Here is a 27,647-nt window from a genome sequence, read left to right as displayed (position 1 = left end):
ATATCCATTTCCAACCAGGTATCACAGATTCCAACCAAGTTTCCTTTCCATGATGCAGCCCAATCCAGTAAATCAATCAATATAGTAAAACAGTTCCTCGCGACGAATTGACGTTCCAGCATCCACAACCAAGGGGTATCTATTCCTGTTTTCTGTAGCCTCCGGAGCCGCGAGGCTCAGTGTAGTAGGGGTCTAATCCCAGAGCACCTGTGCTATGCACACTTTTGATATCCCGAGGGTACTCCAAATCAATCCGGTCGCTTTGTCAGAACGATTGCAAGAAGAAAATGAGAGCAAGAATTTTTGAGATCACAAGTGCCACCCGAGATATTAGAAGTATCGACAACGAAGGTACGGTTCAAATAAGCGGTGGCATCGTATAAAGCATGAACGAAGATAATCAAAATCTGATCGATCAAAAGTCGTAAAGTCGTAAGATAAACTCAATGGCCGTCAGTACGGCCGTAATCAGCATGAAAAAAAAAAAAAAAAAAAAAAAGATATGGCTAATTAGAATTAACCATTGGTAACGACCGACTTGGACTTAGAAGGATGAGTCCAAGCGAAGAGGTCAAATTTGTCCTTGGCGTTCTCCATGATAGAAGAGGCGCTAGACTCTGGCTGCAAAGTCGGCCGCGGCGTGATCTCGCGCGGCTCCAGAATGAGAGAGCGACGATAGAAAGTCTGCAGGCTCTTTTCGCCGTTGGAACGCACCCGCACCAGCTCGTTCTGCATCCAGGTCTGAAGTTCCGGAACTTCGGTGAGACGGTAGGGGATCTGGAACCGCTGGAGCTCGCTGATGATCTTGGCGGTCTTCATGTGTTTGTCAAAGTTGATGACTGTCATCTCGCCGTCATCGGTGGGCAGGCTTCGCAGCGGCTGGTTCCCGTGGTCCACGAATGTCAGGTCCGTGAGGTAGGTGCCGACGAAAGGAAGACACGGCGGAACATGGGTCTGCAGTCTCTGCCGCAGGACAGCATAGTTGCGCGACACATCCACGATGCCCCCTAGGGTCTCGAGTGTGGCCTTGGTCTTCTGCGATACCACCTCCCAGGTCCGCTTCAGACGCGAGATCATTGACGAGTTGAGAGAGCAGATAATGGCCATCAAAGTGTCATAGTTGTTGAGTTCCAGACACTTGTTAGCAATCTTGACCCACTGCTTGATGATGGCCGCCCGCTTCTTCGGTTCCTCCAGCTGCAGGATGGAATCAACAACCAGATGGGCGAGATCGGTGGACAAAGTCGACATGGCACGGACATTGACGGCCAGTGAAGCGCTCTTCTTCATCCACTCCGTCGCCAACAGCTCCTCGGGAAGAATGGCGCAGAAGATGCGCGACTCCTTGATGGTGAGCTGACGGGCCAGTTCCATAGGATCAAAGTCCAGGATGCTAATCGCAGCCTCGCCGTTCTTCCACTGTTTCAGCAGGTTCACCTCCTTCTTGCTGAGAATGGGAGGGGGAAGAGGAGTGTCTGGGTGCACATATTGTGCGGTCGCGGTGTTGGTCTTTCCCATGGACGAGATGAGACGGGGCACAACAGGTCCCTGAAGCGTCGAAACCTTGTCCGTCAGTTCCAGAAGGCGTTTTCCGGCGGAGGGAAGGGTTTGCATCAAAGTAGTGTTGGCAAAGTTGACAATAAAGTCCAGAGCCGAGGTATCGCAGTCATGACGCCAGTGTGACTCGAGCCAACCCTTGAACACGTTGTACACGCGAAGACGGACGGGCCCCGCTGCATGCGGAGTATCGCCAATGTAGTCAAACCGATCAGCAAGGGCCTCGGCAAACTCCAGCGGCGTCGCAAATAGACGGAAGGTGAGGTAAAAGGTCGAGACGAACATCGCGTCTGGCGTTGATCCATGAGAGGTGAGTTTCTCGATCAGCGCCCGAAGGCTGCCGCCCATGACTTGACCATCCTTGAAGATCAATTCATGCGCATAAGTCTTCTCCAGAATATTTACTTCGGTCTCCTCACCCTCCTCTGCCAGCGTTGAGCGGCTGACACAGCTCTTGAGCGATGGAGCCTGGTAGCAGCTGCCAATGTCTGGGGATGTGGCTCGGGTAGAAGTTTGAGACACTCCACTCATTTCGGAGTCACGGAGGTGGCTGTGGTAGGTGAAGCTGCTTCCAGTACTAGTCACTCCACGGCCAAAAGACTCACCGATCTCGGACTTGGGATGGCTGATACGGTTCTCGAGTATCTTGACACCAGCGGTAGCATCATAAGACGACGAGAATGAGGCCTTCTCCGGGCTGGTGGGAGTGATGGCAGCGGATGGCAATGACGCCTCGTCGGTTGCCGCAATGGTGGGGCTGCTGAGTGTGCAAGAATTGAAAGAAGATGATGGAGTGGTATCATCGGTAAGACCTGGGGTGGGAGGGGAGTAGTCGAGATCTGTGTTCTGGGGGATCTGCAGGGGAGGTGGGGGAAGTCGCAGGGATGTCCCAGGTTGGTCGCCTTTCTGCTGTCGCAATTGCGACTCGGGCCCAACACCGACTAATGGCGTCGCAACGTCTTGCGGCAGTGCCTCGAGTTCGAAATCTCCAACCTGCTCCAGCACCAGGCGAGCTTTGGCCAGACAGTTCCCTGCCGCTCGGACGCAGTCGGTGGCGGCGTCGACCAGTCGCTTTCCTTCATCGGGCATGAAGACAAGCTCGTCGTCGGGGGACTGGGCGGGTCGGAAGGCGTCCCGTGCAGCGAAAACGAGCTCCGACAGTCGCTCATACATCGTATCCTTGGCGCGCTCCAGGAGCGCACTGCCTTGAGAGTCGTGTTCACAGACGGCCTCGACCACAGTGAGCAGACCCCGACAGGACCGAACGGCCTGCTCGGTGGTGACGACTAGCTCGGTTGAGGAGCGAGACTGCAGGTGGAGACCGATGAACGAACCCAGCACGCCGAGGAAAGCATCGTACGTGGCGTTGAGTCGTTCCGATGCGAGATTCGGGTTTCGGGAAGCTGCAGCAGGTCCCGAGTAAGACACCCGGTGGGAGATGGATATCCGTTTTGTGGCGACGGAAACGGGCCGTGGCTGCTCAGACATGTCCACTCGGGTGGAACAGCGACTCATAGACATGCAGCTACGGTTGAGAACCCGCGACTCGTTTCGTTCGGTCTCAGCCTCCGAGGAAGGCCTTTCCGACATGACGAATGTCTCGGATGCAGGTGTAGGAGGAGAAGCGTAATCCTTGGTTTGCTCCAGCTCCGCGATTGTTCGACTCAGACCAACCTCCTCGTTCCAGATATCGAGAAACCGCACACCACGGGTCACGACGCGGAACGCCTTGAGGAGCATCTCATCGACCAGATACTCGACCTCGTCTTGTAAGGGATTTCCGCTAGCAATCACTTGGAAACTCTTGGTTGTACGAACAAGCGCTGTGAGATCCGAAAGCAATGCTTTTCTGTTTCTTCGCAGACCCTCGTGCCTTCGGACAAGGAACGAGTCGCGGGTGAGACATTCTGATTTTTCCTGGAGCGCTGTCAATGGCTTAGTCTTTGGATCACTCGACTCGGGACACTCACCAGAAGGAAGCGAACTCCGGCAATCAGGCCCCTTACAAGATCCTGGTTTCCAAAATCATGAAGAGACGACCCGCATCCACCTCGGATAATATCCCAGAAGTCGGTCAATGCCTTCAGGAGGGGTCTCATGGGTAGTTGGTCGTAGGCTTCGCAGTAATTGGTGGGTAGCCAGCCTCGGGCTCCGGTGTCAAGAAGTGTTCCGTCAGCCCAGCCATTGGTGTGTACCGAGTGTACCAGAATGATATCTCCTTGGTCCAACGGCAGAGTAATCGTGACTGGCGAAACGTCTCCTGGCGGATGGAACGGATAGAATGCACGAAGATAGTTGTGGAAGACGGCCCGGGGGGCCTCCGTCAGATCCATGCTGTTGGCTTTAGATGAGGTTGCGCAGTAAGGCGTCAAAGGTGGTGACATCTGCAGGCTGTGCTGCGAGGAATAGTAACGATTGCTAGAAGGGTCTCCAGACTCTGAAGTGGTCGACCCGGAAGGATTTGTGATTGTCTTTTCGACTTTTAACGGCGCAATGTGTCGTTTCATTAGTTCCATGTCTCTATTCCCTAGCGACCTATTCGTTCTCTTTCTCGGTTCTGATAGCGTCTAGCCGGCGCGAAGGTCACTGACCAAGCGATTAGGTGAGGCAGAACTCAATGAGCATGCTCACAGGAGACTGTTTAGAGATAGTGTAAATGCAAGAGGAATTGGAAGTGGATATCAGGATCCCTGGCCTGAATGAATCAAGGTTGTAGTGATGACGCCCACAGCGGTCCGACAAGCGGACAGGTTACTCGTCTAGGGTCAATGGTTAGCGGTGGCTTGATCCCTTTTACACAGTAGGGACGAGGGATGACGGTCTCAGGGTTGTCGATAAGGATGTGTTGCCAGGGTCTATTGTTGTGCACCTCAACCTAGGGAATGTTGGCTGCCAAGGGCAGTGGGGGGAAGGAATGGAAGGAATGCTGGGGACAGAAAATATTCTTGGATTTCCTTAATTGGATCTTGGAAGAAGTGAGGGCACGACATACCTATGGTCTAATCTTCAATAACAATGATAGGAAATGGTTATCAAATAGGCTGCCAACATGGCCTGCAGCAGCGTCAAGGGATAGACCACGCTGCGTACAAAATCTTGGGAGCAAGGAACAGACACACGTTCCAAGTCGCAACGAGGGCGAGAGTAGGAGATAATTCGGCGAGCACGAGAAGGAGGGTCCGGAGAATTGAAGGTGGTAGGGGAAGGGATGAAGGAGAAAAAAGACGACGAAGATAGGGCAAGAGATTTCACTCGTTGTTCTGGAGATGATATAAGTGAGAATCTTCCCTTGATCCCGCCACTTGCAAGTAATCTCGAGCAAGAGTAGTAGTAGTAGTCGTGACTAATAGCTGAAATGGTTGATCTCTTCTCTTTTCGAGGTTCTGGAAGTATGCTCCTTGGGCTGCAAGGATCGCTTGGACCCTCGAATCCGGGGGAAGGATTACGGAGACGAAGGGAGAAGTCGAACAATAGCGTTAAGGATGTTGATAAGATTCTCGTCCCAATTGACTCGACACTCGACAGTCCGACAATGAGGGGAATGGTCGCTGGGTTTGTCGACTCTGTTCCGCCTCAAACACCAAGCAAGGGCTGAGAAACACCAACAGCAGGGAGGAATGAACGGTCCGTCTGTTTGACGAGTCGAGTTTCTTGTTTGCAGCGAGGGATTGCCACCGGCAGCAATTGTTTAATGACGATGAAGATGTTAATCTGGTGATGAAGATGATGATGATAATAATAATGAATGATCGTAGACCAGCAATGATCTTTGAAGAAAATGGGAGAGAGAGAGAGGGAAAGGAGGTATGTGATGTTGACAGATGGAGGAGAGCAGCAAAGTAAGTACTGAGTATCAGGCTATTGGCATAAGTATGGTCTGGACAGTAGTCATAGCAGGTGGAATCTTAAATAAGAATTAATATTAATATAATTAGTAGTAGTAGTAGTGTATTAATATTATTTTCATTTGATATGTCAAACAAAGAAAAGGAGAAATAAGAATATTAATGAGTCGCCATGGAGAAAAAAAAAAGGGACTAGAACCAGTCGTCAAGCACGAACCAGACTAGCAAATAGTCCGTTGGGCGTTGGCACTACTTTTCATCAAGGACAAGTAAAAAGAACAAAAAAATCAGCCAAAAAATCCCGTGCGAGGGACAAAGGATCCAATTCTTTGCTCAAGAAAGGTAGAGTATCTAAGCTCTCCATAGACACTAAGACAGGGTGGAAACGGGCGAGCATGGAGTATCAGAGCAGGGAGTACCGAGTACACTCTACAGAGAATATCATTTAACACCCTTATTATCATGTCTCAATCTAAAGACAGTCCCATATTCCCCACGTCGTTTGCTTCGTATGCTATCGTCATCATGGTCCTCACCAATTCTGTGTTGCAATGACATTAACCTGGTCTTTTCCCGAGGGCAGACAACCAAGAGCTTGACCGTCGACGAAACGCAAGCTAACGAAGGTCGCCAGAGCCAAAATCAGAATATGCTAGGATGGATTGGGTAAGTGATCTTCCATCACATCAGTCCAGAGTCCTGTCCAAACTCCAAAGTCCCCCGGTGATCCCTATTCGGTTGGAGATTAGGATGCGGTGCATTCAGTGGGAAATATCTATCAAAGTGATCACATTATCACAGACTAAGAAACGGCTCGAGGACGATCCAAACGCACCGAGTCCCTTTTCCCCTGTCCAACTACTCCAACTATAATCACGATCCTTGTCCTTAGCCCCGGAAAAAATAAAAAAAATCGACGTGACATTTAGTGTTTATATTAATAATCGGCCTATTATTTTCGAGAGATAGATTAAATGTCAAAGTACCACCTACCAATGCCAGGACGTAAACAGCCATAAAAATTACCCAATGCTGAGTCCTGCGGTTCCACTGTGCAAAGACCCGCATATGGGACAAACAGAGGCAACCCCGCCAAGAATTGGACATTTCCTTAGCAGTTAGCACAATTGAGAGGATTGAGTCTAGGTATCCGTAGTCCGGATAGATATCTACCCCGTATCTAGCAAGTAGTAAACAAACGCTCCGGTCTTTTCTGTGGCGAAATCAAGTGGCCCCTCTCTCCCCCTCACGTTGCCGTCAAAGTCTATAGAAATTGATCCTGAGTCGAAGTGTTTGATCAATCCTTCGACAGAACGAACGGCTTTGCTTTTTGCTTGGAATTTCCGGTACGGCTTCGTAGTTCAAGCTGGGTCCGTGGATCGACGGCGCAGCAACCGTGTCGAGTCGTATGTACTTCTGCAGACTCATATTTAGGATTACTTAATATAACAATGCGAGGAGTACCTCTGTAGCTCGCTGGTTTGGTTGACTTTGCTTTCGAGATTGTTTTTATCACTCTCTGGTTCACACAAATGCAAGAAGAACAGATCGAAAAATTAGTATGTGCCAATAGCAGAATGCAGCAAACCCAAAGGGGAAGTCAGTCCCAAAAAAGGTACCCATTTCCCGACTAACGGGATCTTTGAAATTGGAGCTGTCGACTGTCGCGGAAACGGACTTGATCCTTCCACATGTCACTAGTTCTTAGTACTAAGTACGGATTTCTACATTCTTCTACCAAGTTACGTACCTGGATCTACGGAGTATATTGATCAAGATACACAATATACATGGTTGATGGCTGGCAGGATCTCACGATAGATACTGCCAACTGTATGTTTCTGAGACAACTTACGACTGACTGTATCTAAGAGCGTCTATATATAATCGCCCCCACTATCAGGCAATATCATTACGACCATCATACCATGACACACCGTGTGTGTCCAGTCCGTCATCAAATCAACCACAGGACGTCCTTGTGTCGAAATATTCTTGATTCTCGAATTAGAGTACGCACAGCGCTCAAAGTTTCGGAATATTAACGAGGCTCGATATGTGTCACAAAGTCTTCAATCGAGGCATATCTACGGAGTACACACGCATCTCTGCCATGCCAACTTCACGGAGTACGGCAGGCAGCAACAAATGATCAACCCTCGTTATCATCGATGTCCTCTTCAGGGCAAGTCCAAAGAACCGGGCAATACTACCTTACAGAGCACCGGGTCGCTTACGATGTACGTACTGCGTACTCCGTAGTATTAGATGATTTAACGACGCAAGGGAGGATCTGATATGCCCGTTTCATACTTACATAGCTTCATTTCACGCATACGTCAAAACTTGTCTGGGACTTGCTAGCACCCCATACATCGTACATGTCAGATGATTTACAATAATATATGATATGATAGGAGAAAATATGATGGCCACCGCGCACTGCACAGACAGCAAGACAGCCAGAGAGCAGACACAGGACACCTTATCGCCGACCCACTCCTCTGGAATACCAGTGACCTGGTTCGGGGCGGGCTAATCGGTAATATGCTTTCTGATTGTATCACCTCCAGAGAAGGATTTACTACTTGTGGATACAAGTTACGGAGTTTTTGCCATGTGAGCTCAGTTGTGGCTATAACTCGCTCTACATGCTATTTGGTCAGTTGCTTGGATGATTTGCGATGATTCGGTTCAAGGTAGACATGATAGGCGTAGTATTGGCAAATATATCAGTCCTACTGATGCAGGGACAATATACTAGGATCTAGATAGATCCTACCCATTCATCGGGTCTGCGCTAAATGACCACAGAGTATCCAATAACCAGACAACAAGCCCCATCGCATCGCATCCTGATCGCAACATCGTAAAAGCACGCGATCCTCCAATGCTGGCCTGATGCACAAGGCCCGATATAGCATTCGCAGTACCGTGTAGTACTACTACAACCCGGGCCACCAGGCTACGGCATCTTCCCCGGCCCCAGAGTACTTACGTTTGGCGGCTTGGCCCCAAAGTCCAATTTTGAGTCCAGCCGTCACCCAGCGACTCAAGGCAAAGGCAAAGACTGAGACAAGTGGGAATGGCACCTTGCGGTGGGACGGGTACGTACTTTTGGTCTTGCCGCCGTGCCTCGGATTGGACAATAAACCGCGCGACGCTTGAAAATCCTTCGTGTCGCGGACTCGCGGCGTCTGGAGGCGTCCCCGCTATCTGGGATTTTGGCAGTCGAGGCGGGCGGATGCTAATTGATGCCCTTGTCGTTGCCAGGAGCTTGTTCAGACAGAGCAAGTGTTGCTGTCTCTAAATCGATTGTAAGTTGCAAACCATTGCGACCTAACGACCTAACTTCTGCCTACTACTTTCTAGGAATGTAGTGGTCCATCTATCATGTCCCTTATACAACCTACTGCTGGGATAATCGGCTTGAAGCGATTGATAGTTGCCGACCGTAGATTCCGCAGCTTCTGACCAGGGTGTCCAGCATGATGCATCTAGACTCCAAACCAAGACTGGATAGATAACCGGATAAGAGGATAAATGTCGATAGCACGGAGAGCCCAGCATCCTGAGCTTTCTTTTCGCCTCGCACCAAACGGTCCAGACCTACCTTAGCTTATTTAGGTAGGTGGGTGAGGTACGTAAGGTACCTTGTGTTCCCGTCTCTTACCAAACTCCAGCAAGAGCTCAGACTGAGCAGCCTATCACAGGGCGCACGTGGTCGCTGTTGTATGCAGGCTAAGGTTCCAAGCTCTTCTGGCCCTGGCATTTTGCCACTGTTTCTTTGTCTGCTAAAGAGCTAGCTAAGCGCTGCTCATGGAGCTTTCTACTACTGACTAACCTACAGAGTCCTTGCTAGCAGCCGCTACATGATGTTCTACAAGTACCGAACATTCAAGTCGGCTCCGAAGCTACCAAAAGGCAACTTGAACGCGACCATGGTTCGCCACCACTTGGTCCAGGAAACAGAACTATATCCATGACGAGATTCGCCTTACCGTGGTGACCATTTTTGATCGGTTCATGACTCGAATTGCAAGGCGATAAATAGATTATCCACGGATATGCTTGACTGCTCGGGGCATCCTTCCAGTCCCCTGTCCCCGACACTAGTCACTAAAGCCAGCGGGCGAATGGGGGTTTATTTTCCATCCCGCGGCTCAGGCCTCGGTTTGGCTCTGCCGCTGTCCGCTTCTGTGGCCCTCCTCGTGGAGTTATATGATGGTGGACTCGTGGTCTCTTGGACCAACGCTGTGTGATGTTAGTTGCAACTGCTACGGACTGGCCATTGGACATTGAGACCGGAAGGATTTGGTCAACCAGTTCACGGGAGCAACCCGATCAACACCTGGGACGGCACGATATTGTCTGTTTGTCCATCATTACCATACTAGGATAACGCATGGAGCTCACGATGGAGATTGCAGAGGTGTTCTTTATCTCAATTGGGTTGATAGTTGCCTTTTTGGGAGAGAGGACTGCTGTACGGAGTAGAGTCTGAGACTACTCCGTACGTAGTCAAGTGGTCTAGAGGGGAGATACACCTTAACTCGTAGACGTGTTAGCGGTTATCTGTCAAAAGTCCGCGTGGTAGGGACAATTCCGTGACGTGAATAGTAAAAAAGCCAAGTGCTCAAACTGGAGCTGTGATGGGCCGATGGCCAAGGCAGCGAAGGCACTCAGGGGTAATTATTAGTGACTGTCTTACTGCCTGGACTTAATCTCCCTTATCACGTGCTGCTATCGGCTGTCCCATGGTCATAAGTGTGTATCGTCTCGGTTTATACTTTGCTCATGATTTGGTATCCACCAGATGCAGAATACAATTAGTATTCTTCAGATTAGTTCAAAGCTCAAATGTTCAGTCCAACTCAAAGGTTAAATGGGAGTCGCGGATCCAGCGAACAAACCTCAGCGGCGTGTTTCTCGTATACGGAGTAGCTACTTAGTTCACTCCACCGCCCCATTTGGCATTCCTCCATGATGCATGATATTCAAACATTATTCAGGTTTTCGATTGGCTCCAAGTCCTTGGAGCACTTTGGTCTCACAAAGTCTGAGAATCGATCGTATTGTGGACAAGGTCCCCACCTTGATGTCAACACTCGCAGAGACGGGATCGAAATCGACAGTCGTCACCGAACGCACGGTGGAAGCGCTAGGAAAGTCGCTTTAGGTCCCAGACAGCCGGTACTATAGAGTGCAAAATCATGCTGTCCGTTGATGCCATGCACAGCGATGTAGATTGTCTACACTTTCTTGCGACAGATCTAAGGGATATTCTGTACCTATGATGAACTTCGTACCACTGTCTCCCTTGCCTTGACCCAATTCAAGGGTACAGGTGACTCCGGCTCGTGTTCGACGGACAGGTCGAGGAGAATTGATATTGGCGTATGCGCACTGTCTCTGTGCTTTCTTGATGACCTTTACGGCTCAACTGGGATGATCCTTTACCCTCAAGGACGGAATTGTTTGCTTCCAGATGCAGATGTAGGAGTCACCTCCTCTTGTTCAAAGTGGATGACCACTGTGAATGTTCTTGTAGAACTGCTCAACCGAGGTGCTGAAGCCACAAATCAAAGCTGGCAGCCATTATTGTTCAACTCTGCATGTTCACTCCTCCACTTTGGCCCCACCAGTCCAACCTTCTTCTGTCCATTGGTTCTTTAGTGCGACGGGTTGTACACTGCTGCAGCCTGCAGGGGCCGGCATATGGCTATGTCATGAACGTCCATTGGCCAATCCAGTCGGGGACCTGAAAGACTGAAAGTCCTTCACAGTGCCCGTTATTGGACTGGGAGTGGGGGAAAATATTACGCTTCCCCAGTGGTTGGTCCGGGCTTATGGACGTATGGTATGATTGGTATCTGATTTTTTGCCAGTTGCCGCGCAACTCCGCTGATCGTGCCTGGATAGGACTTTTATCAGGACGATTGACATGATCCACTCCGTGCAGTTGGCAATAATGACGCCTTGGTTGATTATCTAGTTTTGCGCCCAGAAGTACGGACTATCAGTCGATTGTCAGAAGCCTGCTATCCGGAGGCAGATTCTGCACAGATGCCCAATGCTACAATGCAGAGTGAAATGCAGTTCTAGTGACACGAGGCTAGCTAGTCATTTAAGCTTGTTATACTGAATGGCGTGCTCCCCTGTCGTCAATGTGGACTCATTAAGGTTGAAGATAAATGGGGCTTGAAGAATCTACAGGGGTTTTTTTCCCAGACGCTGTTGAGCCATCTGCGATCGCTGATTCTAGTCCAAGTCCGACCGAGACAAGGTCGTCAAGGCTGTGATGAGTGAATGTATCTCCGCGCTTGCATGTCACATTCTGCAGGTCCAGCATTCTGCACAAAGTACTTCTCTACGGAGTATGAAGGTCGCCTTTACAGAAGACCTATCACGTTTCCTCCTGTTCCTGTCACTTGTTGAAACTTGGAGTCGGGGTGGGTGCGGAGTCGGCAAGTCTCGATGGCTTACAGGCTGAAGCCGAGGCCATCTTGTTCCTTCGAGATTCATCACGTCGAATATCCTCCAATGACAAGGCTCATCAACACAAGACCTCGTGCAGAATGGCCGCCTCGTTCCTGGTGATCACAGCCTTTCGGGATAAGATTACCAGATGCAGATAACCCGATGCGTCATGCATGCTTGATTGATAAGGTGACTACAGATGACTTAAGGATATGGCCTAGTATTTTGGCATCTGCATCTTCAGCCTTGCAATTTCTGGCATCTGACTCGACGGCGACGGCTGGCGTGCTCTCCTTTCACGTGCATGCGTCGATCGGTGTGATAGAAAAGAAGAGGCTGCAGTGACGGGGCTTGTCAAATCTGCAGCTTGCACTCGCACTAAGCACTTAGTTTGAAGCAGCCAAAATTATGTCAATTTAGCAGCATTGCTTTTGCTGGCACTATGCATTTGTCTACTGTCTCGTGCAACGCGGAACTAGCTGTCATATTGACTGAATTGACAGGTCAGCTTTATGCAATATTTGGATAATGTCTCAGCGTAGCAATCCTTCTGTCCAATATTAAGTTCGATAGCTACAGCCTCTCTGCTTCTGCATCTGCTCTGCGTAGTTATATATTTAGTAGTACTCCGTAGGATGGAGTCGTAAGCAGAACAGGTCACAATATCATGATAGAGTACTGTACTCCAATCTCATACTCGAAATCTGCCAATGCACGAGACGGAATATAGAGAAGTCCACATTGTTGATTGACGGAGAAATGCATCCCTGACATTCCTCCCACCACAACCCAACCACCTTGCCCTGACCAGCTATACGCGTTCGCTTTAGTCAATTACAATCAAATTGATAATGCTTGTAGTGCCTATTTCCCACCGATAGTGCCCAAATCCCGTTACTAAAAGGACACATTCAATCGCATACAAACCCAGAGTACAGCGTAGCTGTAGCTGTAGCTGACTACACACAACCCAACAGAGGTAATAACCGCATCAAGGGATATACCATCACCACCCCTGCCGCACACAGCAAGGACAAACGCGTCCATCATCGCGTAGCGCATACCACTCCACTGGACATTCGATACAAGGACGAGCGGCATATATCAGCACTCCAGCTAGCCCGGTCCTTGCCCCATTCTCTTCTTCAACCTGTAGTCTACCCGTATAGACCCCCTGCTTGTACATGGTATCGCAGCATGGAAATAAAAATACACCTATCGCTCATCCTCCTCCTCCTCTCCGTGGCAGTCGCCTGCGCAGCCCCGATCCCCATCCCGATCTCGACCCTCCACACTCGCCAGGAACCAGAACCAGAACCAGAACTAGAACCAAACCCACTGGACTCGCCGTTGCTGCCTGCGCCAGAGCCCCTAGACATCGATAGCATACTTGCGGATTCGCCGCTTAGCGACGTGTACAAGGTAATCAAGGAGGATGTTAAAGGTGTGTTTCCCCGTCCCCGTTATCCATCTGGGATATGCTTTGCTGACGCGGGCGTTTAGTCGATCTACCGAATGTGAGGCATAAGAATCACCCTGCGTGAGAAAGCGACTCTGCTATAGGAAACTGGGTGTAGCGATAGCGATAGCGACAGGCATGAAGGTTGTGGTGGTTTTCTTATATAAAATTTCTTGATGTAATATAGGTGCTGTCTTCTGAGACCCTTCACTTTTCCGTATATATTTGCTAACACGGTATTCTGCAGGTATACCTCCTTGGTTTGAGAGGGTTTCTTGTATTGGTGGATAGGGATAGATTGAACTGTTGGTTCTTTGCACTCTGTCAGTTAAAAACTTTTGATTTGTGGTGTATCATACTTCTGAATGAACGGTACAGGATGCTCAGTGTTCTTAACCCGTGTTGTGTTGGCGTTTTCATAATGGATTAAATTCCCGTTCCACGTAACTCGTATCACTGTATACAGCTAGAACATCCCCTCCATATCCAGATCCAAATACTCCGGGTTCCCAACAGCCATATCCGCCGCATTCAGCACATCGTCAATACTCGTGTCGAGCCCCGTCCCCGACGAATCCAGCCCCGCCGCCGCTGCCGCATTGTCAATCATGCGATGGATGTTCTCTGCATCGTCGGGCTCGACCCCATGGTCTGCGGTCCCCGCGGCATCCAGCTCCATCTGGCCCGTGCCCACATCTACGCCCACGCCCACGCCCACGCCCCCCAGCTGCATGTTCTGGATGATGTTGTTGACGTCCAGGTTAGGAACCTGAGACGGCGGCGCCAGCAGCGCGTTGACCCGCCGGTACAGCCGCACGAGCACCTCCGCGCGTAGGGGGTCCTTCTCCGAGATCTTGGGCACGTTCTCGTGCTGCAGCGCCAGCACGTCGCGGAGGGTCAGGATCCCACACCGAGGCAGCGCCTCCTTGTTCGGGTCCACGGGCTGGTGGCTGTTCTGCTCGACGGAAAAGGTTTCCGCCATGGGCGCGCAGATCAGCGTCGCAGCCAGGTCCAATGCCAGGGGGCCGTTGCCCGCCTCGGTCTGGAGCTTCAGCTCCTCGATCAGGGTAGGAAACACGCGTGACGCCCCCAGCATCCGCACGCCGGCGATCAGCTGGCGATGCGTGTACGGAGGTGGTGCCATGCTGACCTCTGGGTTTGTGCTCCATAGCACCAGCGACTGGAACGTGCTGCGGATGCTGCCTAGCAGGCCGCCGTTGGAATGCGTCGTCCAACTCTCCAGTTCCGAGCGGTGGCAGCTGCCCACCCGCTGGAACGATAGGCAGGGCTCCAGGGAGTCGAGGATCGGTTTGATGTCGGTGCGCGACGGGTGCCGCGTGCGCACATCTTTGAGCTGCTCTTCCAGCGTGCGAGCGGTGGTGTTCAGCACGGTCCGATGGATTTCTCTGGCTTCGCCGGAGATGGAACTCGGGTTCACTAGGGAATGTAGCGCCTTTAAAGGTATTGAGGGGTCGAGTTCCGTCTCCCAGATATGGTTCCCCAACCACGTCAGCGCGAAGATGAGAGACGGCAAGAGAAAGGGCTCAAGCAGATCTACTCATGTCAGTATCTGTCCAGTAGCCCAGACCAATACAACATACATTCAAAGCCCCCTTTCAAAGTATCAAACTCGAGCTTTCCGGTCTCACATGCCTCCAGGCTCTGGCTGAATAGTGTAGCCACGAGCAGATAGAACTCCTGCGGACTGCACGCCGACATGGTCTCCTCACTAATGCCTTCGGCGATGAACAGCGCCGCAATCCAGGAGCCCAGGTTCTTGTTCTGTTTCTCATCCAGAGCATCGAGTTTCTGGCTGCAGGATCCTCGCCCGAGCAGTCTCAGAACAAAGGAATCATTACTTGAGATCCCAAGATCGGCTGGTCGCAGATCAAACCGGTACTTGAAGGCCAGCACCAGCAGGAGAATACTTCCAAACTCGTCGTACACCGGTTGATTCTCGCCCTGATCCTCGTCCCAGTGCCACGAGTCCAGTAAAGCGCAGAGCGGCTGCAGAACCTGCTTTGGGTTTCGGAAAATCAAAACCACGTCCAGCGCCTGAGGCCGCCGAGACAGCGAATTGCAAATGTTCTTCAGTGTCATGGTCTCTTTTTGGCTGCAGAGATTATGCATGACCTGTATTCGTTAGCCGATACCGTGCCAATCAAATTCTGACCCAACGACAAACCTCTGTGATTGCCCCAATAATCGCTCCGGCATTTCCCTCCATAGACTCAATCTCGTTGATCAACTGCTCCGCACGTTCAGGATTGGCGTTGATCTGCGACACCAGTTCGTCCTTGTTATAGCCCACAGGAAGAGTCTGCATGGGATTCTCACCCAACAATCGTTCTATGCTGGATTCAGGTATCAGTTTGTGCGAGGCACAGGCAAATAAAAACTCCTGCCGCACGTCGGACAGGACCGTGTTGCCCTGCATTTCAAACATCTGTGAGAACGATGGGAAGGTGTTGGGGTCAAGCCGGCTCAAAGCATGACTGATGCACATTTCCATTGGGATGGAGACCATGGTCGACGCCAGCATGGCCGCAAAGAACGCGGGGAGCTTGTTGACCAAGAAGGAGCGGAAGACGAACATGGTCCGACTGGATTCATTACGATACATGCCGTTTGACAAGACGTCAAAAGCAGCGGTGAGGATTTCCTCAATGAGAGCCTCGTAGTGTCCCTAGTACGTGTCAGTCGGCTCTGTTCTACCAGCAGATCATTGCACCTACTCCGTATCGATTGGCAAGATAGTTGATCAGCATACCATCATCCACCAGGGGCCGGCCCACGAGCTAGAAGATCAGCTTTGTACAGCCAACGACCAAAATAGATACCTACCATTGCATTGATAAAGACGTAGAGACCTGCTCTCGAGTTGATGACCGGCCCATCCATGACGGACGCCTCAAATTGCAGAGCATTGACATTCATGTTTTCCATCATTGGAACATCCAAGGTCTTTGGCGCCCGTTCCCCGTACAAATTGAATTCCTTTTGGAGACCATCCAACCTGTTACGCAGAGGTAACGACACCTCAACGCAAAGGGGCAAATATGCCGAGAGCGCTTGCCCCAGCTTGACCTTTAACCCTGCAGCTTGTGAGATTAACCCAGGTCAATTCGGAAGCGGTAGAAAATACCTTCATGTGAATCGGCTGAAAGAACCTCTAATCCTTTCCCGGTTCCAGACAGAGCAGCGAGGAGAATGCCCAACGATTCGAACAGCGACACCACATCAGGCGAACTCATCATTCCACTTGGGTGTTGTCCGGGATCGAAATGACTGTTGTGCCACGAGACAACCGCATGGATCCAGTCAACAATAGAAAAGAAAATTGCGATAGCTTCTGCGTTAGTTTTGGGAGTACTCCCCGTTGATACAGAAAGCATGGCATCTTGGATGACCCGAATATCAGTCATCAAAGTATAGTATTTGGAACCGTCTTTGCCCTCTGACGTAGGCAGTTGCGGCTTATCATGTATAGACGAGTATTTCAAAAGGGAGGTCAGCACAGTAGACGTTCTGACCCTGCCCATTCGGCACAGGCAGTCTATGTAGAGCGGGAGTAGTGGATCCCACTTGATCCTGGACTCGGACCGAGTCTGGAGCAGTGCATCAAGCAATGCGTTTTCCGCAATCGGACATTTTTGGAACAGCAGTTTTGACAGATTTCTGAACTCGTTGGCATCGATTCGATGTATCAAACATTGATGGAAGAATGTCCCCCAATGGACGGGGGACGTCATATTCTGGGAAGGTTCGATCATCCTGGCTTAAATTCAAACATAGCAGACATGAGAGGATGACGTATAAATATGCATTTGATTATCCACGCTGGTTCGTGGGAGACATCTCGCCTGACTCCTCATTCAGGTCTGGAGTATGTGGTGGAAACTTGAGCGTCATTTGTTGTTTGGCTGGAAGGGCGAGTCACATGATAGTTGTCACATGACAGGAAGGTGAGATGGATCAAGCTAGAACAAATCAACAGAGCAGTGAGCATGAAGGTAATATCTCTGGTGGTTTAGATGAGGGTTCTCTTGTCTTTAGTAATCTATTGAAGAGCATAAAAATGGTAGTATTCTTCTAAAAGAAACCTGAATATTTTACAACTATATTTTGCAGCTATGAGGCGTCAGCACTTTAAGAGCCATGCACAATCAATGTTTAATACCGGCCAAGTCACGGATAACATATAGTGTTTTTAGCAGAGAATATCACCATTTAGATGATTGAGAAAAGTCATCTCATAACTCTAGATCCTCCCATTGGGGGAATTCCTCATATTGAGGCTAGCAAACCCACAAAGTCCACTGATATTCCACGGTCTGTAAGGTACCATAACGCACGTAAGGACCTCAAAACCATGTTATAATACTGGAAACATTTGCAGAATAGATCGGACCGACATGTATACAGAGTATTTGCATGTCAACCTGGAAGTAGAAGATGACCATAAACACTAATTATCGACAAACCAAACGATTGAACCCAGCGAAGAAACAAGATTGGCTCATCGCTCACGATCTAATAAAACCTCCGGACAAATAACATCTCAGATCAGCCAGATGCCTGGCACCGGGACTAATCTAGTCCTTTGATCCCCGCCCAATCATGCGCCGATAATGGACTTTGCTCTTTCAGTCCTGTAACTGAGTAACTGAGTAACTGACCTGCAATTGGAATTATCTAGAACTACGGAGTAGACTCAAATGTAAAGCCTATGATAGACTATGGTTGACTTGCAGGTCCCAACACGAGACGCGGCCCACATTCTCACGACGGAATAGGTAGGTTGTCAACAATGAAACAATCGGTGGTGATACCTGGGTCCGGAAATGGGGGTGCCTGTGTACTCGGCGTAATTTGCAAGTCATGCAACACAGTCTAGTTATTATCATGTCATGACACTGTGTATGCCATCTCCGAGGAGCTTGGAAAACGAAGGAAGATAATTCCAATAGCCGCGAACTTCATGTACAACGGTACAAGACGGGTGAAGCCTCAGGCGAATGGGGGCATCGCAATGTTTTACACGTACTCTGTACTTCGGCTTCGTGTTATCCTGTTTTCGGCCGAATAGAGTAGACGGGTAATTCTGTACACGGGTAATTTCTGCTTCTTACACCTGCAATTCTGACGAGTATTGCGTAAAGTTGCAGATAGTTTGCAAACCTCTAAGTTAACTTTGAGTGTGACTCAATACCACTACTGTATTTTAATCGTTAAAGCTACTGGACCCGCCATTCAGCTAGCCACTTATCTGTTGCTGTGCTATTAATATTATTGCAAACTCTCGTCTGGAAGACTCGAATACCCCTAACCATGGGAACAGTGAGATGGAGTTTCTAGGTTGCTAGACGCACGGTCCAACATATTGAATACCAGCACTCTGTAAAGATTGACCAATGCCAGAACATACCTACACGTTGAATTCTCTCAGGCACTGATAACTCAGGCTACATTCAAGCAGGTATCTGTAGTCAAAATTTCGACCGAAATCAAATTGGTAACCAGAAACCAGAGTGAATCTCGATAGCCCTACCACTACCAGAGTTCTGAGCCTTCTCCACAAGCAAACCAAGGAATTGACCGTCCCCTCGGTTGCGGGTGTCGTAATCGCCGGTCACCGAGACAAACCGGTGGGGTCTCAGGTCGAGGGGTAATTGATGGACAGGGCAGCCCTCGAAAATCTGCCCTGAAAACTTGAGCAATAGTTCCAGTGTCTGGTCCAGACACGTCCGCCCTAAAAGGTATGGCTCATGGGGTCTGGTCCGGAACACTCCCCGTGGACACAGCTTACCGCAGCCCTCGAACAATGAATTTATTCGGGCTGTAAGTATTGATTCAGGAGAAGTCCCTGTGCATTCTCCAAAGACTCATTCGGGCTGCATCTACACAATGACGAAGCATTACATAGTAGAAATATTTGGATAATCGGTTGCCTCGGTCGTTGGCGAGGGTGCCAATAGGGAACAAACCTAGACGCGGGAAGCCACCTCACATTCTCAATGTTATTTTCTTTTCAGACATCGGGAGTGTCCTTTCACAAGAATGATGGAATGACTGCAAGGTAGTGGAGATGAAGCACATCGGGTTTTCTGTCGCGCTCCAAAATAAATGTATGATCAGTGTGTATGATCATTGTCTCCTGGCGGGGTCCAACTTCACGCGATCGGACGAGTCTGTTGTGTATGATATAACACCTTTTGAAGGGTAATAAACTCGAAGAGGTAATTCGACGGGAACATAACATCGGACATTATCATCATCGAGGTTACCCTCCTGAGCTCCGAGGACGCGACATATGTGAACAGGAATCTCGGAGAGTGTCGGGAGCTCGGGGTCCAACCATCCAATCTTCCATTGCAAGCCACTCACTCCAACTTCTCTCCGCGGCCTCGATCTCGGAATCCAGCGGGCCTTGCAGGGGTCGCAGGAAGGGAATCGTCTCCAAAGGATTCATATCGTAATCTCTCTTAACGGCAGCCCAGCCGCCGCTCTTCGCAGCGAAGAGGTAGTTGCGACGTTCCTGTTCGTGGAGATATCCAACGCCTGCGGTCCAGTCATCGCCGAAGAATCCTTGAAGAACACCAGGGGAATCCATGCCCGTGGCTACTAGACGTCGAATATAGGGGATGAGTGACACAGAGACGGCTGGATGCGAGGAGGACTCGGAGGCAGAAGACGCCAGTTCTGCAGAAGGTGTTGATGCTTTGCTAGAAGAGCTGGAAACTGGGTGCGGCATCCGTTGGAAGGGTAGACGAATGTTCAAAAAGGCGCACAGTGCTTGAACGGTGACGCTATGTTGTGCATGGTCCAGGAAGTATCGCTGGCAGTTCTGATAGTGTGGGTACCACTCGAAGATATCAAAGGTGCCATGCGCTGCTCCCTGGGACGACCCAGAGAGGTCAATTATTGTGGCAGGATCGAATTGCTGAGCGGAGTCCATTTTGGGCCCAGACAAGGGAGTTGACTGATCGGAAGGATTTCTGTGTAGAGAGTACCCGACTTAGCTCTAGGTCCCCATCTAGCCATTGGCCTGCTGGTCTTCGAAGAGATGAAGGGAAATGCAAGAAGCTGCCCCCGGTGACGATCTTTGCGCTTTGGAGCGTTCCCAGGAAACGCTCAGCTAGATGTAGAGCGGAGAGGGACAAGAACAAACGGGGGAGGGAATTACTTGTTGACAAAGACACTCCTACCTCGGCGGATCAGGAGAGACACCCTTCGTTGAGGAGACGGAGATGGGGAAGATGTAGAGCGGAATAGGTTTCTAATGGCAAAACCTAGGCTTCTACCTTGACCGGGATCGTTGTCAGACATCTGCTAAGTGTGCTCCATCTAGAGACAAGGCGATCTCTAGCTTATGCCATTAATGTAGTCGAAGCGAGATTATTGAAAATCGAGTGTGTAGCGGGGAAACTGAGCCGACAATGCTTCGGGGGGGGACTGACCCATCGAGGACAAGAAACAAAAAGGACAAGAAGTATATGTCGAGTAACAAGTCGTTGCAACCAGGAGACCAGGGAGAAAAGAGGGAGAGAAGAGGAAATTGATGACAAAGAAGGCTGCGTGGGAAAAAAGAAGCGGAGCTGGGACTCGCTCTTGTATAACTAACCAGTTGAGTGCGAACAGAGCTGGAACGGGTCTACCCGATCAAGGAATTAGGACTGCTTATTTGAAGGCCTAATATAGAACAATATGTCCCTAAAATATTATTCGACCACCGAGAATAGCTATCGTTCCAACGATTCAATCCCACAAGTACCTCTCTACCTTTGGGTAATTAGAATTTTTATCGAGAAATGACAGGCCACAGCTAACAAGGAAGCCAAGGGAGAAAGACAACGGACGGCAGTTACAGCAGTTGATTGCACTGAGACATAGTAATTCGATTCAGGTTGAAGCCAACGGAACGAGACACTGGTCCATTGGACGTGGAGCCTCAGATCGATGCGAATCGAATCGATGGATGCAAATGGGCGCGCCGACTAGTGGCGAAAGGAGCCATGTTCATCGCGTGTCCTTTCACTCCTCCTGGTGGATCCTAACTCATTGGCCCGAAGCAGAAATGAAACATCTCTCTTCAGCATCTGGAAGCGATGATAAGGGAGGCATTTCTATGGCTCAGACCAGGCCTCAAGGATCAATTGGATCAATGGATCAAACTATATTTGTAGGTTAGAATTACCTTGTCTAGGTTGACTTTTCCGACTTGCTTTTTCACGTTCTGGTTGGTTTGTGGCTGCTCTTTTGCAAGTTTTGGGAACTGGTACTCTGGTAATACCAAACTTACCCACAGGCACGGTCCCTGTACCTGAGCCCACCTCCAACCTAAGGTACCTTCTTCCCATTGGAGGGACACGGAGGGAAAGTTGATACTTCAGGTACCTAGGTACCAGGCACTCGACGGGCCCTGTTTCTAAAGCAGCCTCCAAGATCTGAGATCGTCCAATCTAATCGATGCTACTTTAACTCTTCAACAACCTTGATGAGTATCGACGTCACTCTGTGCATGATGGTCCCAGATTCATTCTATTGGATCACTTAGGCGCCCTACCAGCCATTGGGCATGCGGAGGAGCCACCGTCATTTGCCAATGGCCAGATATGCCTCTTGTACCTTAATCACTTCTTGAGGCGCAATCAGCGGTGAGCATCTCAATACACATCCCGCTATTCAACCGGACTCAAGAACTTCTACCTCTAGCAATATATCAGGCCTGAACCGAATGACACATCGGTTCTCAGCTCTCTATCGAAACACGGAATTTGCCACGCTGTGCATGACGTACCAATCTTCCACATCACCATAATGCCTGGCCTGAAGGGTGAACCTGCAATAGGCCTTGCTCTGAGCCAATGATAACAGCTTATTGCTGTTCATCACCGTTACAGCCAGTCAATCAAGTTTACTCGTATTCGCTATCGTACTTCTGACGACAACACGTCTCCCCCAATTAGTAGAACAATACATTCATACCCAACAATATGAAGGTGATCACGAAAGGCTACGATGAGCGGTGAGAGTGATACATCCACCGCGATGTCTACGATGCAAGTAATACGCGCCAAGCCGGAGATATCTTTCCAATAGAGATTTGTTCCCTGTGGTGGTGATGCAAAGCAGCTTCTAGTGGTTCTAGCTCTGGTCCCGTTTTCACGGGTCGGACGCGGCCATACCTCTGGGGATATCGGTGAGAATGTTTACTCGGGTGTGAAAGCTATCCTTCATACCATAACAGGCACTCTCTGCGAATAGTTTTAGAGCCAGGCTGCCTTATAAATGATTGGTCATTGTGGAGGAAAGAGAGATATGCAGGTTTACCGTTATTGTACAACGCAATCATTATTATTATTCTACTAGTAATCCCATATCTGATATATGTATTTCAGACCGATCAGACCGATCACATCGAGCAGATTTCCTTCAGTATGCACGAGCTCCAATAGTGGGCCATTAGGCTGCGCGATTCCAGGAATCTACCTGCATGAAGTGATCACCTACATTCGACTAAATAGTGACAGGTCTGGGACTCTACTCTGGATATGGTGAGGGTAAGACGGGGATATACTCCATAGTTTGTTTGTTTGGATGATTCACTGGTCAATCTATCCAAAGACTGTCCTGACATAGATTCGATCGATAATAACACTTCATGTGGTCCACAGTTGTAATATAACTCAGGCGGTTGAGTTGCAAATTACAGATACCTACGATACAGTATCCAGATTATTACCGGATCGACCCTCAAATTGTCCACCGAACCGGTAACCACGGTCTTCTCTTTCACTACCTAGAGAAGTTTGATACCTGATCGCGACCATGGCTTAGAAAAATCCGGCCATTGCATACGCTCTCAGCTCTGCTGGATGTCAGGCATCTAAATCAAAGTCGGAGAACACCGATAGGACGTCTCAGGACCTGCGATACGGCAACACAGCCACAGGATCGTGGCTGCCTCATCAACTGTAACCTATCAAAAGCCATACCCCAGAGGGTCCAGACTACAAACGTAGACGATGTACACAATACTCCTTGGTCTACGCAGTCTGGAGTAGAGGAGACATATCCCGTGGAGGTATTGTTTAGCGACTCCCTGAGAATTCCGGGGACATCCCTGCAGGAATGCTGCATCGGGCTGCGATTGAGCAGCATAGGTAAGCAGTGAGCTTGTCCATTGCAAGATCCGCTATTCGGTTGGCCTATCAGGAGAGTCATCTCCCTTGTCCTGTATGCGGACGGGTTGGCATCCAGGGGTTGGGTCGAATGAATTCGCCACCCCGTACCTGGTCGATAGACAATTGAGCGATGGGATTGGCGTACATCCAGGTCTCAGCTTGGTTCACTCCTTACTCAGCGAGGAAATAGAAGTATCGACAGGATTACGCGCGACTCGACTGTGTACCGGGGGAGAGCTGTAGATACTGGCGGTCACTCAGTGTGTATATGAGGATATGACACGTCGAAATGGGTTGTTTGGGAAGGATACGTTCGGAGGATTGTCAATAGTTTGACATGTTCTTCCCATGCTGCTCGTTCTGGCCCGCATGGCACTGGGCTGTATTGCCATGTTATGCGCTCTCGGCGGCCCCGTCAGTATCTGTTTCGGCCGAAATGGGTGATGAAGGGGTGAGTGATCCGGGACTCCGCATATAGGGGCATGCCGCATGCATAGCAGTATAAGAATTGGTATAACGATCATTGCTTTGAACTCATATCTGACATGTCATGTCTAGTGAGGCGCCCCTAATTGCTGGCGTTGAATCTGCTGGTTCTACCGTACTGTCAAGAAAGAGAAGACCAGACGGTCGAAGAGATCGGGTACGTCCAATTGCACTCTATTTCCGAGCTCCTTACTTCACTGGTAGTCCTGACCCTGTTACCTGGTAAGGCGATGCATTAACAAGAGCTTGGCATGCGATCCTCCTCCAGTACGGCGTAACATAGGGAGTTAGTCAGGTGGAGATGGTATGTTAGTATGGGCTTAGTATTGTGGTATTAGCTAGAGATTATTCAACCTCGAGAACATCATAGACAGAAGAACTTGATCAAATCTGAGCTGAATGCTATAATAGGGATAAGCAAGGAATGAAGTCATCAGGAGGCATTGGCAGATGGGGATTGTTGATCAACCGGGAAGTGGAAGAATGCCAATATTATATGGGGGAAGAGGGGAACTACGAGTCCAGTGATATATTTCCCATAGTAGTAAGCAAAATCCGGAGAACGAGACTTACTCCGAAGGAACAGCCTAAGGCATCCAACGTTACTCCATAGGAGCTTAGGAAATCATCCATCTTGGCGCCCATAGTCCGATCTATCCGAGAGCGGAGTTGACACCGAGTCCCCGAAGACTGCTAGGTTGCATTTCATTTACCCGCGCCAGGCGACATTGCAGTGTCTGGCAGTCTGATTCTGAGACTCATATAGTCACCGATGACGTCTCATATAGCAATGCAAAGTTCCCCGCGTGAAAAGGTGGTATGCGAGGATAGTACTCTGGACAAGGCCGTCTCGGCCGTACGATCAGTGCGGCCCAACCCCACGGGATGCGGATGGCCCACGCTTCACCGGTAGACCGGGGAATCCCGATTGCAGCGTTTCGTCTATTATTTCCCCCCAATTATCGAGTCCTTGCTTATTCCACAGAATAACTACACATACTTTCAGCTGCAATGCAATTCAATGTTGATTACTCAGTAGTACAAAGAGGTTGGGATACTCCTCCTCATTGTGTGACGGCTTTCCTCCTGGTGCTATCACCCACATTCGGATTGATTCTTCCGACAGCACTTTATTATGGAGTAAGGTAGCGAGCATCAGACGAGGCGTAGTGTGTTACCTAGAGGCCAAAGGTGGCAGACGAGCTGTGGACTAAAGCGGTTAGTGGCAGCTGATAATCAGGTAAACGATCAGATAAGATTTCTGATGGAGTCTGTGGAACTGCCAGGGACGCAATATGATTGGGTTATCCAACACGTGATGTGCTGGTGGCCACCTAAGCTTGGCATGACTGGAGGGTCACTAAATCTCCTTAGCAATTCTCACAGTTGGAGAGATAAGAAATGGGGTTAGAATGACTCGATCCTGTCAGCAATAATAATCTTTCCAAATTAAATCCCATAACTACCTTACCATGGAGATATGGAAGGAGAGAAATCTCTGACCGGTGGCCACACCCACGATGATTTCCCGGAACCCGAAAGCGGACAGGCTTGGGCGGGTTTCCGCCGATAGATAAGCAGCCTGAAATCTGTGACCTTAAAGTATCGAATAACAGTTTAACTCCACCCGAACTTCGGAAGTTTCCCCTGTCCAATCATCCTCCTCCTCTTCTTTGTTCTGGCCCTGTTTCCTCCCAATCCCGGCCTTGTGTACCGGCCATTCTACTGCTGATCGCGGCCTCTCGTTAGTCCCTGCACTATCTGTATGCTGTCCTCCCTCTCGTCCGACTCCGGCATCCCTCTTTCGCCGTCCTCCGCTGCCCCTCACACCCCTCCTACTGTGTCGTCCATCTCCAGCATAAATACATCTCCACGTCTCTTGTTCTTCGCTTCTTTCTCACTCATCCATCCCATCTCTTCCTTTCTATTGTCTCTAGTCGCCACTTGACCTTTTCCCCCAAGAGACAATACCATCTAACCATATTCAAAATGTCCAACCTTCCTCACGAGCCCGAGTTCGAGCAGGCCTACAAGGGTGTGTTACACAATCCCACGTTTGATGTGGCTTCAGGATGATTCTAACAATTGAATACAGAGCTTGCCTCTACCCTTGAGAACTCGACTCTCTTCGAGAAGAACCCTGAATACCGCAAGGCTCTCGCCGTTGTCTCCGTCCCCGAGCGTGTGCTTCAGTTCCGTGTCGTCTGGGAGGATGACAACCACCAGGTCCAGATCAACCGCGGGTTCCGTGTCCAGTTCAACTCCGCTCTTGGTCCCTACAAGGGTGGTCTCCGTTTCCACCCCTCCGTCAACCTGTCCATCCTGAAGTTCCTCGGTTTCGAGCAGATCTTCAAGAATGCTCTGACCGGTCTGAACATGGGTGGTGGTAAGGGTGGTTCCGACTTCGACCCCAAGGGCAAGTCCGACAACGAGATCCGTCGCTTCTGCGTGGCCTTCATGACCGAGCTGTGCAAGCACATCGGTGCCGACACCGACGTCCCCGCCGGTGACATTGGTGTCACCGGCCGTGAGATCGGTTACCTCTTCGGCCAGTACCGCAAGATCCGCAACCAGTGGGAGGGTGTCCTCACCGGCAAGGGCGGCAGCTGGGGTGGTTCTCTGATCCGTCCCGAGGCCACCGGCTACGGTGTCGTCTACTACGTCGACCACATGATCAAGCATGCCACCAAGGGCGCCGAATCCTTTGCCGGCAAGCGCGTCGCCATCTCCGGCTCCGGTAACGTCGCCCAGTTCGCTGCTCTCAAGGTCATCGAGCTCGGCGGTTCCGTCGTCTCCCTGTCCGACAGCAAGGGCTCCCTGATCGTCAACGGCGAGGGCAGCCTCACCCTTGCCGAGATCGACATCATCGCCCAGCTCAAGGTCGACCGCAAGCAGCTGTCCGAGGTCGCTACCACCGAGGCCTTTGCCGCCAAGTTCAAGTACATCGAGGGCGCCCGCCCCTGGGTGCACGTCGGCCAGGTCGACGTCGCCCTCCCCTCCGCCACCCAGAACGAGGTCTCCGGCGAGGAGGCCCAGGCCCTGATCGACGCCGGCTGCAAGTTCATCGCCGAGGGCTCCAACATGGGCTGCACCCAGGCCGCCATCGACATCTTCGAGGCCCACCGCCAGGCCAACCCCGGCGCCGCCGCCATCTGGTACGCCCCCGGCAAGGCCGCCAACGCTGGCGGTGTCGCCGTCTCCGGTCTCGAGATGGCCCAGAACTCGGCCCGCATCAGCTGGTCCGCCGAGGAGGTCGACTCCCGCCTCAAGGGCATCATGGAGTCCTGCTTCCGCAACGGTCTCGACACCGCCGTCAAGTACGCCACTCCCGCCGAGGGCGTCCTTCCTTCCCTGGTCACCGGTAGCAACATCGCCGGTTTCACCAAGGTTGCCGAGGCCATGAAGGAGCAGGGTGACTGGTGGTAAACACACTCACCCCCACTCTGCACATTATGATGACGACTTTTTCTGAGCGATTACCCCTTTCTTTTCTTCGATTCTCTCTTCTGGTTGATCCCAAGCGCATTGAATTTGGACGATAGAGGCGCCGGGTTTTGGGTATTCGGATTCCTTTCTTGTATAAACTTCTCATGATTTAGAGCATTAGCATATATCGTGATAAATATATACCAT

General features: G+C 50.3%; 4 protein-coding genes across 4 annotated transcripts; 1 reads left to right on the top strand and 3 right to left on the bottom strand.

The window, feature by feature from the left end:
- Positions 1-516: 516 nt before the first annotated feature.
- Positions 517-4,073, bottom strand: Aspvir_007781 (guanine nucleotide exchange factor; the record flags this gene model as incomplete). Its single annotated transcript, XM_043270958.1, has 2 exons — positions 517-3,474; positions 3,528-4,073. 2 exons carry the CDS (start codon positions 4,071-4,073, stop codon positions 517-519), a joined length of 3,504 nt encoding a protein of 1,167 aa, XP_043126893.1.
- Positions 4,074-13,807: 9,734 nt separating this feature from the next.
- Positions 13,808-16,883, bottom strand: nut1 (putative RNA polymerase II mediator complex subunit Nut1; the record flags this gene model as incomplete). Its single annotated transcript, XM_043270957.1, has 6 exons — positions 13,808-14,895; positions 14,943-15,474; positions 15,527-16,027; positions 16,077-16,139; positions 16,186-16,436; positions 16,487-16,883. 6 exons carry the CDS (start codon positions 16,881-16,883, stop codon positions 13,808-13,810), a joined length of 2,832 nt encoding a protein of 943 aa, XP_043126892.1.
- Positions 16,884-19,624: 2,741 nt separating this feature from the next.
- Positions 19,625-20,670, bottom strand: Aspvir_007779 (uncharacterized protein; the record flags this gene model as incomplete). Its single annotated transcript, XM_043270956.1, has 2 exons — positions 19,625-20,339; positions 20,528-20,670. The coding sequence occupies 2 exons, from the start codon at positions 20,668-20,670 to the stop codon at positions 19,625-19,627; spliced, it is 858 nt and encodes a 285-aa protein (XP_043126891.1).
- Positions 20,671-26,003: 5,333 nt separating this feature from the next.
- Positions 26,004-27,440, top strand: Aspvir_007778 (glutamate dehydrogenase; the record flags this gene model as incomplete). The annotated part of the gene is made up of 2 exons (XM_043270955.1): positions 26,004-26,049; positions 26,110-27,440. The coding sequence occupies 2 exons, from the start codon at positions 26,004-26,006 to the stop codon at positions 27,438-27,440; spliced, it is 1,377 nt and encodes a 458-aa protein (XP_043126890.1).
- Between the last annotated feature and the right edge of the window lie 207 nt (positions 27,441-27,647).

This window comes from Aspergillus viridinutans, assembly GCF_018404265.1.
Source record: "Aspergillus viridinutans IFM 47045 DNA, scaffold_5, whole genome shotgun sequence".
Classification (NCBI taxonomy): Eukaryota; Fungi; Ascomycota; class Eurotiomycetes; order Eurotiales; family Aspergillaceae; genus Aspergillus; species Aspergillus viridinutans.
This window is presented reverse-complemented; position numbering and strand designations above follow the sequence as displayed.